At 52.9% G+C, this 18740-nt stretch overlaps 1 protein-coding gene across 3 annotated transcripts in view; it reads right to left on the bottom strand.

Annotated features, from left to right (window-relative positions):
* Positions 1-18740, bottom strand: part of LOC144721697 (fibroblast growth factor receptor 2-like) — an 82155-nt gene that overhangs the window by 24284 nt on the left and 39131 nt on the right. For all 3 annotated transcript variants that reach the window (XM_078599550.1, XM_078599549.1, XM_078599551.1), the window contains 3 exons: positions 12195-12367; positions 4955-5078; positions 661-851 (listed from right to left, as the gene is read on the bottom strand). In XM_078599550.1, coding sequence (XP_078455676.1) covers positions 661-851; positions 4955-5078; positions 12195-12367 — 488 coding nt within the window. The remainder of the gene's footprint in view (positions 1-660; positions 852-4954; positions 5079-12194; positions 12368-18740) is intronic.

The raw sequence follows: 18740 nt of genomic DNA, 5'->3' as shown, positions 1-18740 counted from the left end.
CGGCAATTTAAGTTATGTGCGTGTAGTCGGCTCGGGGTGCTTAAAAAAAAGAGGGGGGTTAATGGCGAATGTCACACATTGCACAGATGTCGCAGACTGAGATTGATCACGTTTCCAGGGACCATCACGCACACACACTCTTGAACATAAAAGAAAATCAATATTATATCCATAAACACAAAGACAAAAACCGCCTAACCCCATAGCCTTGACAGACTGTTGGGGCAAGTGCTCTTAGCGAGCACCTTTGAAGGCCAGCAAGGCACACGAGGGGGTGGGTGGCCAGCACCACGAATGGCCGTTCTCTCCCTAGTGGCGATGTTTATACAATCGACCTCGGGGAGGCCCGGGACTGGTTCAGATAATCGTCACCGGTGTTGGTAGCCGTGAGCAGGAATCGAACTCGGATCTCCCTGGTTCACAGTGCAGCGCGCTAACCGCTGCACAACTGCCCTCCATAAAAACACAACACACACGTGTAACTTGAGGACATCCAATAATAAACACGTACGGCACGCATTCATCTATTAATAAACAGCCGTATACACATTCCATTTGAACGTTTAAAAAAAAAAACCCAATTGGCCATTGGGGAACGCGCATTCAACTCGCTTGACCTGGCCGCCCCATCGCCCTCGACACAACGAGCGCCCCCCGTACCTTCAGGATCTGCACGTAGGGCGAGCCGTCGGGGCCATAGCGGCTGCCGTTCACCTCCACGTGCTTGAGCCACTGGATGTGCGGCTGCGCGTCGCTGTACACCTTGCAGTGGAACTCCACGTTGCTGCCCACCACGGCCGTCTGGTTGGCCGGCAGGCCGGCCTGCAGGATGGGCCGGTGGGGCGAGCGCTCTGCACGGCGGGGATGGGAAAGGGGCCCCGAGATTGTGCGAGTCAGGATAAGTGAGTTCTTCAGGGGGCGAGGTTCAAAGGGTTGAAAGATGAAGGAGGCGAGGGACCGATCCGGAGCATTAAGAACAAGCGCCGTGAGAAAATGGCGGTGACAATCATCATCGTCATCGAAGCCATGGCTCATGCATTGCTGAAGGTCTCCCCAAGCTGCTGACGTCTCTCGCGATCCCAATATGTAATAATCCACCGGGTAACTGCACACGAGCTCATTTCGTAGCTCCATCGCCTCAGCGAATGTTATTAATGGAACAAGCAAAAAAAGTTGCATTGGTAAAATGTTGTTCTTGGTATATCGTTGCGAGTGTTCTGTATTGTAGCGTTTCTGGATGGCTTCATTTGAAATGAAACAAAACAGAACCCACCAGCCAAAGTCGATGTCAGGTCGACTCGGCCTCAAATGAGCACCTGATGTGGTTTGTAAAAATCGCCACTCGGAAGGCAAAGTACGGCCCGGGCGTGTTGCGAGCCACCCACCTCCCCCGTCGTGTGTTGTGCCAGACTTCATCGGTGCTACTCGCTCAAAGAACTTGCCTTAAAAGTCTCTTGAGGCTATACGGGGGATCTTAGTTGCCGACGTCCGCGCGTGTGTGCGTGTGTGCGTGCGTGCGTGTGTGCGTGCATGAGCGAGTGTGTGTGTGTGCATGAGCGCGCGTGTGTGTGTGTGAATGAGCGAGTGTGTGCGTGCATGAGCGAGGGTGTGTGCGTGCATGAGCAAGTGTGTGCGTGTGTGCATGAGCGAGTGTGTGCGTGCATGAGCGCGCGTGCTGGCACACGGGAGGGGAGGTGGGGGAGGGGGCAGGAAGTCGCGTGCTGGCACACGGCGAGGGCCGCGTACCGGCGTAATGAGGGGCCCCTCGGAAAGCGGCGGGGCGGGACGGGATACGGGCAATCATCATGCCCGCCGCCGCCGCCGCCGCCGCCGCCGTCGCGACGCCCGCCACGTGGGAGGCCCCTGCCGCGGCGCTCGCGGCCGCCGTGGCCGCTCGAACTGCGCGTTTTCGCCGTTTACGATTTTTTCCCCCTCTCAAAGCTAAAGTTCGCCCATAAATTTGGGCATAAACGGCCAATTCCCCGTAACCGCAAAACCACACCGGTCATGTGCAGGTTTTTAGAACGCTTTTGTAACAACAACAAAAAATCTCCTGAACAAAATATAGCCATCCCAAACAGATCCTAAAACGTTCTATTATCATCACCATCGGCCATGATCAATCCACTGCTGGATGAAAGCCACCCCGAGCCGTGGCTATCTCTCAAAATCTGCATCCCTGGCAACGGCAGATAATTAACGGACCATCACAGGCGATGAAGATAAAAAGAGATTGATAGACATTTTTATCTTATTATTATTACTACGCTGCTCGTTTATCGAGGAAAGCCTCACCGAGTCTCGAGATTCTTTTTCAGGAGGGTCCTGCCAGGTTTTCATAAGCGGCGGGAGGCGTAATGCTGCTGCCCTGTGTAATCCAAACTGCGTAATTGTTTTCGGGAATATTTAGGCATCGGGATGTTTGGCCACCACCAGTTAAATTGTACGTCTCTCTTACTCGTGGTAGGTAACAGGAGAAAAATATCAGGAGAACGTAGAACCTCCGCACAAAAAGCTGCCCGAGTCAGGAATCAAACCCGGGCCCCTCTTGCTGTGATGGCGAGGCGGGCCCTGGACAAAGCGCTGTGTATCCATGGACGCCCAGCATGTACAAGCTCGGGCGATATAAACACAAGTAACACGATGCGCATTCCGTTCCGCTCACGGCTGATGGGGTGGTGGTCTTCTTGAGATTCCACATTTTGTTACGAATCTATTTTGCGGCAGACATGTAGCGCGTGTCCGTGTAAAGAATCCGACATGGTGCAGGCGCGAATGTTTTAATTCTGATTGAATCGGTGACCGTCATAAGTGGTATGCATATAAACAAGTGCAGACCTAACCTCATTAATTGTGATTATATCACTAATAAAAAAAAGTCACTTTATAAACTGCTTAACTAATTTCAAGCTTGACCAATGTTTCTTGTGCCGGTCTACGCTCAGCTCAGACAAGAAGACGAAAATCCCCCATACAGCCTGACGAGGCTGGAGGGGCAAGCGTTGGTAGCGAGCACCAATGATGGCCGGAAAGGAACATGAAGGGATGGGTTTCCAGCACCATGCTAGGCCGCCTTTGTCTCCCCAGTGGCGATGTCTACACACCACACCAGGTGCTGGTGTTGGCCATGAGCAAGAATCGGACTGGGGTAACCGCTTCGTAGCGCAGCGCGCTAATCGTTACACTTCCGCTGCTCCCCATACGGCACAAACGTAATGAAACAACCTTGGAAGTGATGTTTCCATGGAGCTTGAGCAAAGGCGGTGGCTCAGCACTTGGCGTTATATCATTTTGATTGCAAAGTGTCTGCCTACAAAGCAAGCCGATATCTATTTGCACAAACAGCGACGCCGCCTGCAGTTAGAGAGGGAAGGCACATTCAAACAAAAACGCCGCGTGTGTGTGTGTGCGTGCGTGTATCAAGTGACTGAGGCTGCAGCTCATTTGCACCGAGCCAGTGTTGAGATGTACACTTCACAAAGCTCCGTGATCCAACTGCAGCTTGGTACATAGCACATATGCACTCAAGATAGATAAACTATCATCACGCGAACTCCGGTCATCCTTGCAGCAGCGGCTTCTGGCTAACCGTCGAGCAAAGACGGTCATCGCATCGCGCGCTTTTAGATGCGCTTCTGCGGGCGTCTGGAATGCTCTTCCTTCCGATATTAGGAAGGCACTGGAGCTATGCACTTTCAAATAATCTAGATTGAAAAAGAAATTTTTTGAGAACTGCTTTTTGGGTTTAGTTTGTTGTCGCTCCCCCCGCACCTCCGATTAGCACGGTTGGCTACGTACCATAATAAAGAAGTTCAACGTACATGTTTGTATGTATGTAGAACTTATTTTGCACCGTACGTCGATTTCGTGTCATCTTCCCAAAAAGAGGGGAACAAACACACGTGCACGAGGAGCAAACGTGCGACGGAGGTTATTCTATATTTTTAAGTTGATCCTTTATTCACCGTTTAACTATTCTGCGTTCAGCAGACCTACGTTACATTAACGGACCAAGGGCCAGATTCGTGTCGCGACGACACGGATGAAACGCACGACCTCGGTGTGATTTGCCCTCTTCATCGCTCACACTGAAGGGTGGCAGCAGATTTTCACCGAAATTCAGACACGTCACCGACTGCTGCATTGGACCTAGTCTCATACAAGTTGGCTCAAACTTTATGGGTGTTTTTCACATTTATATACGGTGTAAACAAAAAAAGACTATAATTATAAATTAATTAAATAATGAGAGATGGGCAGGGAAGGAAAGATGGCTCATCGTGTTGAAGACAGACGGGAGGACGGGATATCTGGCGATGGGTGACACCGATCCCCGCCGTACAAACACCCGGCCACTATGTGGACCCCACCTGACCACATTAACCATCAGCGGTGTTAATCCGCTCGCATCCCTTCACCGTCACTTTGGTGCCAGGACCACGGCCGCTGCCGCCGCCGCAGTGTCCAATGTCGCCGCAATTATCGCGAAAGCGGCAACAAAACACTGACGCGTGTCTGGGAGCCGTGTGTCTCACAAAAACACAAATCGTACACAACACCTGTAATCTCACGCATATTACGACCTTTGTTTTGCACACCGATGACAGCCTCTCAAGCTCCGCCCCCCCCCCCGCACACTCTAAATGTGTGCAAAGAGTCTGGAACAATGATAACCTGCCATCTCTTGTAGCAATCTCTGATGGACCTCTTTGAAAGGACTCCTCGGGCCATCCCCGAACGCGTGGTAGTCTCGCACCGCTTCGTGAGATTGCCGCGCGCATCCTTCATATCGCGATGAACGTTTGTGAAAAAAAGACGAGGTAACGGCGCGAGTGTTTCGCGAGCGGGTCGCGAGCGGGTCGCGAGCGTTTCACGAGCGTTTCACGAGCGGGTCACGGGCGGTTCGCGAGTGGGTCGCGAGCGTTTCGCGAGCGGGTCGCGGGCGGGCGCTCACCGACGACGTCGAGCTGGTAGGAGTGGTTGACGGTGCCGTGGCGGTTGCGCACCACGCACGTGTAGTTGCCGTGGTCCGAGGGTACGACGCTCTCCATGATCAGGCTCCAGTGCTGATGCCTCAGCTGCAGCCACACGCACAGCGCGACAGCAGCACGATTCAAACAGCCATCGTCGTCGTCGTCGTCGTCGTCGTCATCATCTCCACTGCCCCAGCCAGTGGGGGGGGGGGGGGGGGCGGGGTACGTGGGGGTGTGTGGTGGGGGGGGGGGTTAGGTGGTGGTTGGATAGAAGATACAATAGTGTACATGCCTGCCTATCCTTAAAAAAAAACACGTGTCCAAACACATGGTTTGACAGATTATGTCGTCTTCTTTTGGAAAGTCACAACAGAGGCATCCGAATGTTATTTTAAAGCCCGGACGATTAAAGTATATTCTACGGGGATTAACGATTTAAATCAATTTCACACAAGTGATGTCATTCTTTATTATTTCTTGTTGTTATGGTTTAGTTCCAAATAAATATGTTCGTGACCCTTTTTGAAACCAGCTTGGCAAAAAGGTCCAGCGTGTGTTTATATATCTCACCACTTTCACCTCTTCGTAACACAACACACAACATTATAAAACAATGACGATCCGCAAACTCCAGTGTTTACACCTCGGGTCGGGAGGCAGATGCTCACAACAAGACGAGTCCAGTTCATCCAACACCAATCCCACGCAACGACAAGAGGCACCTCCGCCGCCTCATTGGGGTGAAAAGAATGCGAGCGACCGGGGCCTCCTCGATGGCCACGAACGTTGATGAAATCACACAGTGGGGCCCATTGTCTGCAGCTCGTTGATAATGTGACTCCTTAAGCCTCCACCTGCGTTGGCGTCTGAGCCACGTTCCCAAAGGTGTAATTACGGGCCAGCCGGCTACGCACCGTTCACGTTCACCGCGGTGTACGCCTCACCACGCCTCCCCGTTACCTTCGCTTAGGAATCACTGTCACCCGCGTCCCTTTGCAATCCCAATTTTTTATTAATTTCTACTTTACATCGCCAGCGCCTCTTTACACGCATTGCTGCCCCTACCCACCCACCCACCCGCCCGTGCCCCTCTCTTCCTAAACCAAACACGCCTCCCTCGGCTCAACCGCAACACCGCAAGCCGCTCGCGCACCCCAAGGAAGGACGTGGCAGGCCGGCCGTGTGGAGAAGCCTGCATCCTGGCACGCACTAACAGACACCCTCTCACACGGTCACACCTGTACGGGCGGACCGGGCGATCTGTAAATATTTCCGAAAAATGTCGTTTAAAGGTTACGCGGAAGTACTTTTAAGACTCCAAGACTGCATGTGCGTGGCTATATAAAAACGCAGCTGGCCACTCTAGCTTCTTTGCGTGATCCGTGCGTTGGCAGCGGTGCACGAACGCAAACATAAAAAAAAACTCATTTGTCAATAACACTGGCCGAGAGGAAGGGGGGGAAAAAAAACCTAGAAATGTACTACGTTTGGGGTCATGGATCTTCTTCTTCGTAGATGGCCGGAACGTCCACCGGTGACGGAATGGTTCCGATTCAGTGCCGCGTTACGGACGGACGCGTTTGGGTTGCAGGCCCAGCCTGGGCCCACCGTGGGTCGCCACCGGTGCCAGGGTTGCTCTGCAGTGCCCTTCACGGTGCAGACAGCCACCGGCTGATACTGCGCGGAGTCATGACCAGCACGCTGGGCGGTCAATGGCGATCCACTGCCGCGATAGTCAACAAACTATACTCTGTGTGTGTGTGTTAAGAGCCTTCATAAACTAAACACTTCAAGACAAATCCAAACATTTTGAAGTGTGCTCATTCGAAGAGTTGATAAAATAGTTTCACTGAATTTGTATACAGCACCCTGGCCTCAGCCGTCGGCCCAAAAACCCACAGGCCTCACAGCACACCCCCTCGGAGCCAGTGGGGGCTAACAGACACCGCTTTGTCCCTTAATGCCCCCCCCCCCGCCGCTCCCCCCAACACACCGGCCTCCAGCAACCCTTATCCTCGCTCAGCATCACCTCCACGACTCGGGGGTCCCACAGGTGCTATAAGCCGCCGCCGGCTTTAGGAGAGCTCGCGTTACGGTCAGAGGCGGCTCTGCCCTGGAGGTATGGAGGAGGCGGCGAGTGAGGACAGGCCCCACCTGCCGCCCCCCTCCCCTCCCACGGACCCACTCGGGCACCACACCCACACACCGTTACCCAGCAGCATTCCTCCTCCGCCTCCTTCCTACGCTGGGGCCTTCGGCCCGCGACGTGACCCGCCACCTGCAACCCACGCCGGTCCGCTCCATAACGCCGCCGGCTCGCCTTGCTGGGCAGAGCGAAACCGCGCTGGAAACGCATCACGCAAAGCAAAGAAGCGAAATTTCTTGCAATTCGCTTGGGCACCTACGATTATAATCACGCTTGGCTACGGACTGTACATGCTGGCGCAGCAGCTGGCGCGCACTTGCGCTTCGATCCCGGCGACCCGAGTTCAATTTACGGTCGTGGTGAGCATTTACCACCATGGTGAAGTATGCATCTGTTTTGGCCCCGATTAAAAAAATCCCAAGCGCTTAAACTTTCTCCCTTTAAACTTTGCACAGCATCAATGAGGTCATTGCATTGACAATTCTTTTAGAAGTTTATCTGGAAATCTCTCAATTGCCCTCTCCATTGTTTTACCGCGACTTTGTTACGCTCTGTGGCAACTATGAGAGCCCGTTTCATTTGTGTTAAAGTTGTGTGCGTCTCTGCGGACTCCAAACAAAAATCCAGTTTAGATTTTCAAGCCAGCGACGGCATCTGGACCACTCCCCCTCCGCTGCCGACCTCGCAATGCGGCGACCGGCGCAAGGGGTCCCTCACCTGGCACGAGTCACGCCGACGGTGTCTCGATGTTCAAGCGAATAGCCCCGAGCCGCGAGGAGCAATGAAAAGACATTTTCTCAAGACACCAGCCCCCCTGTGGGGCCGCACTCCGGGGGCCTCGCGCCGTAACTCAAGCGAACGGGGAGCGCCGTTTGGCACGGCACGGGCGCCGCCGCCGCCGCCGCCGTGCCCCCACGCGTGTCCCGCAGCTCACCCGCAGCTCACCCCGCAGCTCACCCGCAGCGGCGCTGAGATCATTCGTCTGGAATCCCGACGGAGCAACGTCACGCCGCGGCGGCGGCCCGGTTAAGACAACACTCCGCTCGGCAGGCCCTGAACGCTTTTACCCCCGTTTAGAAAAAGAATGCTTACGACGCCGACCGGCTCTCTGTTTTGAATAAGTTCTCCGGAGCTCAACGAACTGCAAAGGGCCGAGCCTCCAGCAGGCCGTCCGGAGCGGTGGGATCCGTTAAGCAAGCGCCGAACTTCTGGGAACTACGAGCAACGCTCCACGGCTGCTGTGCCACGGCGAGAAGCGACGCGACAACTCGCAAGAGCCTTGAGACCAGCAGCAGCGAAGACGCCGCTACGACGATGACTGTGGGACGGCACCGAACACTTTCCAAATAAACACGGGCACAGATGTCACATTGATAATAATACTCTGGGACGGAAAACAGCTTCATTGTCATGCTTTGTATTTTTTCCCATGTTTTTTTTTTTGGACTTTTAAGTTGAGTAAAATAATAAAAATAATAATCCGTGGCATCTTAGTTATTTATCAGCTGCAATTTGTACGTGTACTGAAGTTATCGTTTGATTCATTTCTAATAATTGCCAAACTTTGGATAAATCTTCCGTCTCTGCTGCAAATATTTTCGTTCTGCTTTAAACATGCACCACGTTCCTTTGCGTTTGTTAATTGTCCCATGTTCTACTCTCGGTAGCAGCCCATCATCGCTCCGGAATCGATGCTAACATTATCGCTTTGTGAGAAACAGCGATCATCCTTGGGAGAGACCGACCCCAACTGTGGCAATGTGGAATTTCCACCAATGCCTCCGGGCTGCCATTGGAGATAATTCCACGAATCGAGAAAATTCCATCTTTGGTTCGACTGATACCGAGAACGAAACTCGTAGCCTCACTGCGATCTCTGTTGCTTTAACGAAGTCTCGTTGGGAGTGTGACAGGAGAGTACTAAATCAGTAAAAATAAGGTTTTGTACTTAAACTAGTTTTTCTAGTCGATGCCTCAGTCCACTGCAAGTTACAACTAGGGTAGCATCGCGAAAAAACCCACAATTTTGCCCACAAACGCCGTACACTGCAAAGATGAAGATCCTATGAAGGCCGGCACGGCACACGAGGCGGGATGGGGGGTGGCAAACACCACGCCCGGCCGCCTTCGTCTCCCCAAGTGGCGATGTTTACACACCGCACCAGGTCCTCATTTGAGGCCGAGTCGACCTAAGGGAGGCCCAGGATAATCGTCAGTAGTGTTGGCCGCGAGCAGGAATCGAACTCTGCCAGGTTCGTAGAGCAGCGCGCGCTAGCCGCGACGCTACCGCTCCCCACCACGCACGCTAGCCGCGACGCTAGCCGCGACGCTAGCCACGACGCTAGCCACGACGCTACCGCTCCCCACCGCTCCCCACCGGCGCACGCGCTTTAAATTAATACAACCGCGTGCCAAAAGCCGCGCCGTCGCACAAGCGGTGGGCACCGCCGGCGTGTCTAGTGTGCGCAGAGGACAAACGCGAAAAAAAAATACACATACAGTCGGCTGGGGGGGGGGGCAGCGAGAGGGCAAGAGCCCTCCGCCGCCACCGTTCTGTCATCAGCACGTCCGTCCGTCCGCGCTTGCCGCGCCCGTCCGACGACAGACGCCGGCAGCTCGCTCCGGTGGAGAGCCGCACGTCAAAAGAGGCGCAGCCTGATGATAGACGCTCCGTGTTTTACAAAGCAGGCGACTAATTGGCCCGAACCAATTAGTCGGGCCTAAGATGAGACTATGGGTGCGTTTCTGCGTGTAATCCCTCGCCCCCCCCCGCGTCACAATGGTTTTGTTTGTTGTGTTTGTGGGAGCGTGAGCTTGTGTGGGATTGGCTAAGTAAGTAATTGGATTTTCTACGAGTAACCGGGAGCTAGAAGTGTGCATCCAAGTATCACCATTACCAACAGAGATGGTGTTTGGACCTTTATGTAAAATGACATACGATAAATACGCGTTATGCGTATACGGATTATATAATTTTAAAAAGGTATACGATTGATTGTGCCCTTTTTTCATGGACGGTATATTTAAAAAAAACTCATTATTTTGCAGGGCAAACACTTAACTTTTGTCGTTATTCTCCACAATAGGTCCCGGCGAAGCACAATAACTCCTATAATTAACCTCAATCAAAACATTTTTGGCGCAGCTAAAAAGCAACCAAGCAAAACTGTGTGTTTACTGCAAAACTGCAAAATAAAACGAATGCCCGAAGCTGCAAACCGGCTCTGACCAGCCCCAGCATCCGCGCAGCACCGAGTAACCAAACTCCCCGTGCTTTTCACCCGCGAGTCGCACTCACAGATGGAGAGAAAGCGAGCGCAGGGAGAGAAAGCCGAAGGCGCCAGGTTTTCTCGTGGGCTCAACCCAAGACTAAGGCGAACAGAGAGCTCGGGTCTCCCCCACCACAGCCACCACCACCACCGCCGCCACTCCCTCCTCCACAGCATCGCTCTGCAAGGCCGACCTCTAACCTCCACCAAAATAACACTCTGGAATGTTAAGGTTTGCGGACTTTCAATCAACGGGTAGTTACCGTGGCAACCTTTAGTCTCCGAGTAAAGAGGCAGACAGGGGCTGTTGAGCTGATGGATTTCTTGAGCCGGGGAGTAATGCCGTCAATCGTTTTACTTTTGTGCAGCTGGGATCAGGTTTTTTTTTGTCTTTTTTTTTACCGTTCGTGGAAATTAAATCGACTTTACTTTGTCTTAGGTTTGTTTTTATTTTACTCCTCTATAGCCATAACTTAAGAGTTGTTCAAAGAATGCATCACACATTCTTTTTCTTTATATAAAACATTTCACATGTGAACATTTTAAAATGACATTTCGAAAGTTACGTATATTGTGATAAAATATGGGAGCACATGAGTGCTTTGGTACAATACTTTTTGTAAAAACCACTAGAAAAGTGACACATTGGGGCAGCTACGACTATCGGATAAGCGTATTCAAATTCCGTCGGTATAACCCATACGGAAAAAGAATAAGTAAATCTCTATTACATCGCTCGGTGAATGCTTCCTTCCGAAAATATTATCCCACATAATTCAACTGGCTTTGTTCGAAAAACAAGTGCTGTTGACAGGCAGGAGACGCTGACAATAGATCAACAGCAATAATCCGAACGCAAAGCTGAAGAAATTCTCTCTCCCGTTTCAGGAGGTGGCTGGGAGTTGCGAGGACTTGCTCGGTTTTTTGTCACCTGCCCCGGGCCCTGTCAAACCACAACATAAATCCCTTCTGCGTGCAGATATGTGCCTCTAGATCATATGGGGGGGACCTGTTTTGCCGCGGGATTAGGGCCACGTCCGTCAGCCAGCAAGTGCTCACTCGCTGGAAAAGTAAAAGAAAAAAAAATACGAAAAAAATCGTTCAGAAGCCATTCCCACGTAAAATATTTGGCGGCGAAAGTGTCGCGATGAACACTGCTTCCGCTGACGTTCACGGACAACTCAATGAAAGCATTCGGACCCCGTGTGAACGTTCGGCAAAGGGCTTTACGTGTGGGCAACATGTGACAGCTTAGCATTCATATTTAAAACGTCCAAAGTTGTTGTTAAATGTGGTAATTCAACTGAAGACTTAAATACATTTCTCACGAAAACACGAATCTATGGCTTTATGCTGGAAGATCTGCCGAATGTACGAGATCCTTTATTTGAACACGACACTATCTCAAACACGAAACCCCTCGCCTTCCAAATTCATTGAGTGGGCCATACACGTACAGCCCAGTCACGTGTGTTCAATTCCGGGTGCGTGGTCTGTGCGTGCGATCACCGTACACGTGCTTCTCAATGGAGTACGTACGTGATCACGTGTGTTTTCCATTTGAACGTCACGCGTGTGTTCGACACAGTCCACGTTTGCGTCACGTGTGTGCTCTGTGCGCGCCATGTGCGCCGTGTGCACCGTGTGCGTCACGCGTGTGCTCTGTGTGCGTCACACGTGTGCCGTAAGCGTGGGCCGAGCGTGCGTCGCGGTGGGCCACGCGCGAAAGCTGCTCGTCCGTCGCGCACGTCACCTCGTGCATGCGAACCCTCGCGACTGTCCCACCCCCCCCCCCCCACCGCTCACCCGGATGCCCCCGATGCGGTGCTCTCCGTGGAACTCCCTGCCGTTCTTGAACCACACGATGGAGGGAATCGGCACGCCGGCGGCGGGGCAGCGGAACTTGACGGTGTTCCCGGCGGGCACAGCGTGCAGGCGCTTCTCCATCTTCTCCGGATGGGTCCAGTAGGGCGCGCTTGCTGGGGGGGGGGGGGAGGAGACAAACGGGGGGGGGGTAGCGTGTGAGGGTCACGCTCGTCGCACACAAAGGGCTCGCCACAAACGAACCGCGACACCCTCGCCGATCTTGTCGAGGAGCGTTCGCCGTCACGCCAGCTCCGGTCATCCTCGCAGCAGAGGCGGCTTTTGGCTAACCGCTGAACAAAGACGGTCACCACGACGCGCGCTTTCTGATGCGCTTCTGCGGCCGTCTGGAACGCTTTTGCCTTCCTGTATGTAGAAGCCACTGGAGCTATGCACTTTGCATCATCAAGATTGAAAGCTCATTTCGTTAGAACTGCTTTTTGTGTTTAGTTTCTTGTCCTTCCCCCACACCGCCAACTAGCACGGTTGGTTACGTGCGGTGCCAATGAAGTTCGACATGTAGACAGCACTTGCAGCACTCGGGTGCTCCCCAGTGGGCCCATGGACCCCACCGTTGTAAAGTCTCTTTATTGGAGCCTTCTGCCCATTCATGTCTGGAATCCAAGGTCTGACAAATGGGTTGCTGGAATCCAGAATTTATACCCCTTTTAAAAATCAGCTTTCAAAAGGAGGGCGGCACGCGTGGCGATTGGAACCGTCCGTGGCTGTGCACACAACGGCGAAGGCTGTCCTCCGCCAGCCTCACACGCTCGTGCTCGCACGATCACAAACAAATTTGTTCTGTGACGGCAAAATTCATTTGCACGATTGAACTTAGGTGGATTTAAAAAGACGCTGCCAAGCAGATAGATGGATCATGATAGTTTAACACCCGTTTAAAAACGCATTTTAATACCTTGAACAACGCGCAAGGATACAATTGCCAAAGAAATTATTGGAATTAAATCTCCGTGAAAGAACAACTTCTCAAAAATCGCGCACACAACGCATTTCTCTGTCTCTGCTCGTGTCCCACGAGGATTTACCGAATAAACGGCGATGCTCGCTCATTGGACTGGTCTGGGTGGCTTGCCGAGTTTGACAGCACACACTCCGGTATGTCATATTCAGCATTCCACTGCTACATTGCTGGAAAGGCAAGACGGCCCAACTCTCCTTTTCTACTGTCGGCAGGACAATGACAATAAAGCCGGTCCATGGCGACGGCTTTTGAGACGCCACTGCTGCCATGCACATGGTGGGAGCGCGCGGCAATGTTGAGAGTTGGCATGAGGGCACCGAGGGATTGAGCCGGCCCCACCTGCGATGCTGGGGTCAAAAACATCCAAGTGGATAAGCTCAGCGGTCGTTTTGCTCTCGTGCAAAAACCCTGCCCCCGTCTGCAGCGAGATGCCAGGGGGGATGGTTATTTTTGTGGTCAGCTAGCAGGACTGTGCACACGTAATTCACTCCAACGCACAAGAAAAGCCCGCAGCGTCACCCATGGACTGGCACGCTCCGCATCCGTACCTTTTCCGGAGCGTGTCGTCGACGACCTCCGCGTGGAACAGATTACAGCAAGGAGTTACGCATTTACTAGGGACATCCCGTAATGCATCAACGTACCGGAGGCTGGCAAGAGTGCGTCGCTTCCCGCATGGGTCGCGCACAGACAAGGAGACGATGGTCACGCGCCTGCCAGTGTTTTTTCCCCCACGTACGGGGTAAAACGCGCACATGCTAATCTCACACGTGTTTTACATTCGGGAAGCGTTTTGTCTCCGTATATTTATTCAAGGACAGCAAGCGCCAATAAGGAAATGTCTAAAGGATTTTAAGAGCTCGGCAGATGTGCTCTCGTCGTATTTTTTTTCTGCACATGCATTTCCCAATTACGCATCTGGGAAATGAGAGAGCGCAATACACACAGGTGCTCACACACACGCGCACAGGACTCAACTCTCAAGCGCCCATGTAAAATCGCCTTCCCCAATCGAACTCACGTTTGCGCTGGTCATCACTGGCAGCGCTGAGCCACTGGTGAGAATTCCACATTTCCAGTGGCAAGTATAACTAGAGGCGAACCATAGCGGACTTGCCACAAAAGCGGAACTTATTTTAATCGCCCCTGGGAGGAGGGCTGAAAGGCCGACTCGATCTCCGACCAGGATTTGAACTAACGACCTTCCGATTTCTCTTCCAGTGCTTTAACCCGGGAGGATACGCGCACCAAAAAGAGCAAACCGTGACCAAAATGTTCAAAGTCAACTTCAACGTTGAACCTCAATTACCAAAATATACAGAAGAGGAAACCATGTGAACATCGGACAGACCTCTCCGGAGCCCAGTGGGGAAGAAGCTGGGGGTGGCGGTGGCGGCCGTGGTTAGCAGCGCTACAACTTACAAACTCCCAAGGCACACGGAGCAGATTGTTCAGGCTCAAACACTGATCCACCCCAACGGCCTCACACACACACACACGTGTAAAAACAAAATTCTAAACAATTCTGCTCATTGCTTCGGCAAGCCGCCGAGACGAGCAGTCTCTCTGCACATGTACATCAAGACCCCCCACCACCCCTCCCTCCACCCACCCGTGTACGAAACCTCATGGATTAGATCAAAAATGTAACGTTACGGTCGCGAACAAACTTTTCCATTCCTCACGCCGCCGTGGCCGTAACGTGGAGAGAGAGAGAATGCCCGGCCTCCAACGTCCACTTAACGTGCGTGTCTGCCGTTCGCAAGGAACATCTCGGGTTGACCGAGCTCTGAACACACGGGTGAAATTTAATACAACGTCCACACAGCGTTGGCAAACACTCCTTAACGCTTTGCAGCAATGACCCGAGCCCATCGCGGCCTACGACGGGCGCCGAAATTCGATTCCAATTCACGGTTCACGTCCCGCGATGATCCACGCTCCGCCGGCAAGCGACACGACCCTCGGATTAGCCCCCGTCTCTCACGCCCGGGGGGACAGCGTCGTTCTTTAAAAGGTCGTGTCACGGTCTGCCCACGCGACAAATCCGTGCAAGTTTTGGCAGGGCCGCGTTTGCGGTCGCCAGCCTCGCGCGCTTCCACAATCAAAACGCCCCCCCACTCCACCGCCACCCCCCCCCCTACACCAAGCGCCCGCAGCTGTAGCCATTGAAAAATTGGGGGAAATTCGCTGCCGTCCGCCCGCGAGTGCCATCGGCAGCGGAGTTTCTCCGAACGCAGGGCGCGCGAGGAGGAGGAGCCGAGGGCGCGAGCGGTCGGAGAGTCGAGGCTCCGCAAACAAAAAGGCTCCTGGGATCATCGCAACCACTCAGCAGCCAAGATCCTTTCATTTTGCGCTATCTTTGCTCCCGGGTTTGGGTAAATATTTACATCCTATCTAAATGAGTCCGAGCCTATGGTGTCCATCCAACACAAATATACAAAGGGACACTTACGGCCGTGCCGAAGCATAATTCATGCCCGGAACAAAAAACAAGTATCTTAAATACTCCCACCTGGTAATCAAAGCAGGTTTGTTCCGTGTGCCATATCTTTTTTTTTGTTTAAACATAACCTCCATTGCTTTGTTTCAAGCTGCATCAAACTCCAGTAATGAGTTTATTTTCACTTGCCCACTGCTATAGTTTGTGAATTAAGCTTCAGTGCTATAACACAAATCTACATATTAAATCGCATGCCAGCGCACACAAACGCAAGAGAGTAATTGGTAGTCCCTCAGACTTCTTTAGACATTCTCCCTGTAACTTCCAGTACAGTACAGGGTGGACAGTCTGTTCTCCTATCAACGCGGCAGTAGTTGCGTTCCTGAAGAACACCGTGTTATGGAAAAATCGCGTTAGAATAAATAAAGTATGAACATCAAGATAAAAGCACAGTCCGCGATAACACGTGAGATGCACATGCAGCCTGAACAAAGACAGAGGAGCATCCAGCAGCATCCCACCGCCTTGCGTGATGCTACGCCGAGGCAGCCGTACCACCGCTCATTCCTCATCGCGCGACGTGGCTGTTCGCTCGATCGCGTCGTATACAATTCGCGTCCACGTTGGAAAAATTGTGTTCGGTAATGGATTCAACGCGTTAGATCCAATTCGCGTTATGAGAACAACACGCGGCATTATAGGGGAACGGACTTGTACCTGCGTTGCAATGTTACGAGTGGTTCAATCAAAGCACTGCGGTTTAGCTTGAAAAGTTACGTGAACGAGCAGAGCAAACGCGTGGAGGCGAAGAATTACGTTCACATATACGGACGGCCCTTTGGTCAATCCGCTGCGAGACGCCATGCCGCTTGTGGAGGTTACCTAACCATACTTCGCCGCGCTGGTCAGTGTGGATTTGTATGGGCAGAGAACTTAGATGTGCACAGAAGTGCAGCGCAACGAAGGATTTCACCGCACTTCCCCCCCTGCTGATCTCTGGGTAGCCTCGCAACCCTATAACACCTGTTATGCACGCTAAAAATCGCACTGTCCAGGTTGAACCCTGCATCGCTTACGAGATTGGGCACGTTGCGGGTGAATTGGTCATAAATCACAATATGATTCCTTCTTCAGGACATTTCCAATTCCCCGGCTCAGGATGTGAAGATATAAGGCCCCGTGGCTGTACTTTGCCTTTAGGATCCGGGCACAGAATGAGAGCTCACCGTAAGAATGAACGCGCGCTAGAGAGTTAACATTCGGGCGTGTATGGAACATTCGCACGTGTCCGTGCACCACGGGGCCCACTCGTCAAACTCGAGTCTCTCTCCATCACAGCGCATGACTTCGGAGGGCGTGCGATCACACGCGGGCGAAATGTTTCGTGTCAACTCATGCCAAAGCCCCAAAGTGCCAACTGGGCCACATTATTTATTAGCAGCCTCGCCCCCTTGTGGCACGGAGACATAAAGGTCCCCGCCGCCGTGGGGGTTCAGATGCAAATTTCCGACGGTGTAAACGCCCAAGATTCGACAGCCAGGTTACCAAGATTGTATAGCTCCTTCCGTGCACGGATGAGCACAGCGCCACTGTGTTCTTTGACATCATTCGTAGAGATTCACAGTTTTTTCACTCGAATAGAAAGGAAACAGCGCTGTAACTGAGCAGATAAAAAACATATTCCCGCACGCAGTACTTTCATAGCATCACGACCGGCTAACTTAGTGCTTCGCTGTTCGACAAAATCGGACAGATGTTGCCAATAGCCCCTTTGTCAATCCACTGCTGGATGAAGGCCACCCCCCACGCGGTGTTGGTCACGGGGAACGTTTGACCATACTTCACCACGCTGGACAGTGCGGGTTGAAGAAAAGGTGAAGGAGAGGCCAGGGAACCAGTTTTAGCTAATCACTCCACCGATGTTCGCCGTGGCCAGGAATTGAACTCGCACATCAGGGTTCAAAGTGCAGTGCGCTCACCGTTGCACCGACGTTCCACACGTCACCCGTCTGGGAGTACGGACACCTACACCGGCGCCTACAAAGCACTCCGCAGGGCTCACGGCCCAGAATGTGAGCGCAAGGGTCGGGGAGTTATCTCATGCGCGGTGGCGGCACGCTTAGTCCCGTGAGTGCGAGTGTGTGTGTGCACGTGACGTGCCCCGGGACGGTCAGTGGGTTATCTTTAAGTGCCCAAGGGGTCGTCAAGCTCTTAGCCTTAAATCCCTGACCATTCCCTCTCGGTCGTGACCCACAGAGACCTAGGCAAGCAGCACACGCACACACACACACCCATCATTTATCATCACCCGCTCCCCCTCGCACACCTTGCGGTTGCGACGTTGTAATCTCTGTCCCAGCCCCGTGGTGTACAAACTCTCTGGCTGCTTTTCGCCCCTGAAACCACCCCCCACCCTCCACCCCCAACCCCCAACACTCAGCCCCCCACCCCAAAGCCCACCTGAGATCATCTGCCCAAACTAAACTCAAGGCTGCTTTCAGTCACTTCTGCCAGACTAGGTAAACGCCCGCCCTTTACAGAGACGCTGCCGCCACCACCGCCGCCACCCCGATGTTGATCCCCTTCAAATTCCTGCTGTCGCCTCCTCTCGGCACACACCGAAACGCCACGAGCGGTGGTGAGGGGGGGTCGACTCGGTGACGGCCCCCCCCTCTCGCTCGCGCGCCCGACAGCACCACAAAAGCCTCTCCTATTAGGTGGGCCACGGGGCACAGGCCCACGGGGACTCTAACCGCCAATTCATCTTGCTGCCACTTACGAGAATAAAAAATGTAAACTAATAATAATAACTTGTCGGCGCGCAAGGGAGGAGGAGAAACACGGCACAGTAACGTGGGCGTGCGTCAACGTGCAGGTGCGCGTACCACGTGCGCGCGGGCTACGGAGCATCCTCTTTTGGCTCGGGGAAAACAACCAAAGGCATATGTTCCGACAAAGGTCGCATAAAGAACTCGGTAGATGCATAATTAATCCACATTCGTGCACACAAGATAGAGCCTAGCCGTACACGGTTGTTACGTACAAAGGTTGTGGCCGATACAGT

This window comes from Lampetra planeri, chromosome 12 (genome assembly GCF_965212315.1).
Source record: "Lampetra planeri chromosome 12, kcLamPlan1.2.h2, whole genome shotgun sequence".
Taxonomy (NCBI): Eukaryota; Metazoa; Chordata; class Hyperoartia; order Petromyzontiformes; family Petromyzontidae; genus Lampetra; species Lampetra planeri.
Note: the sequence above shows the minus strand (reverse complement) of the source record. Positions and strands in the feature narration are given on the sequence as shown.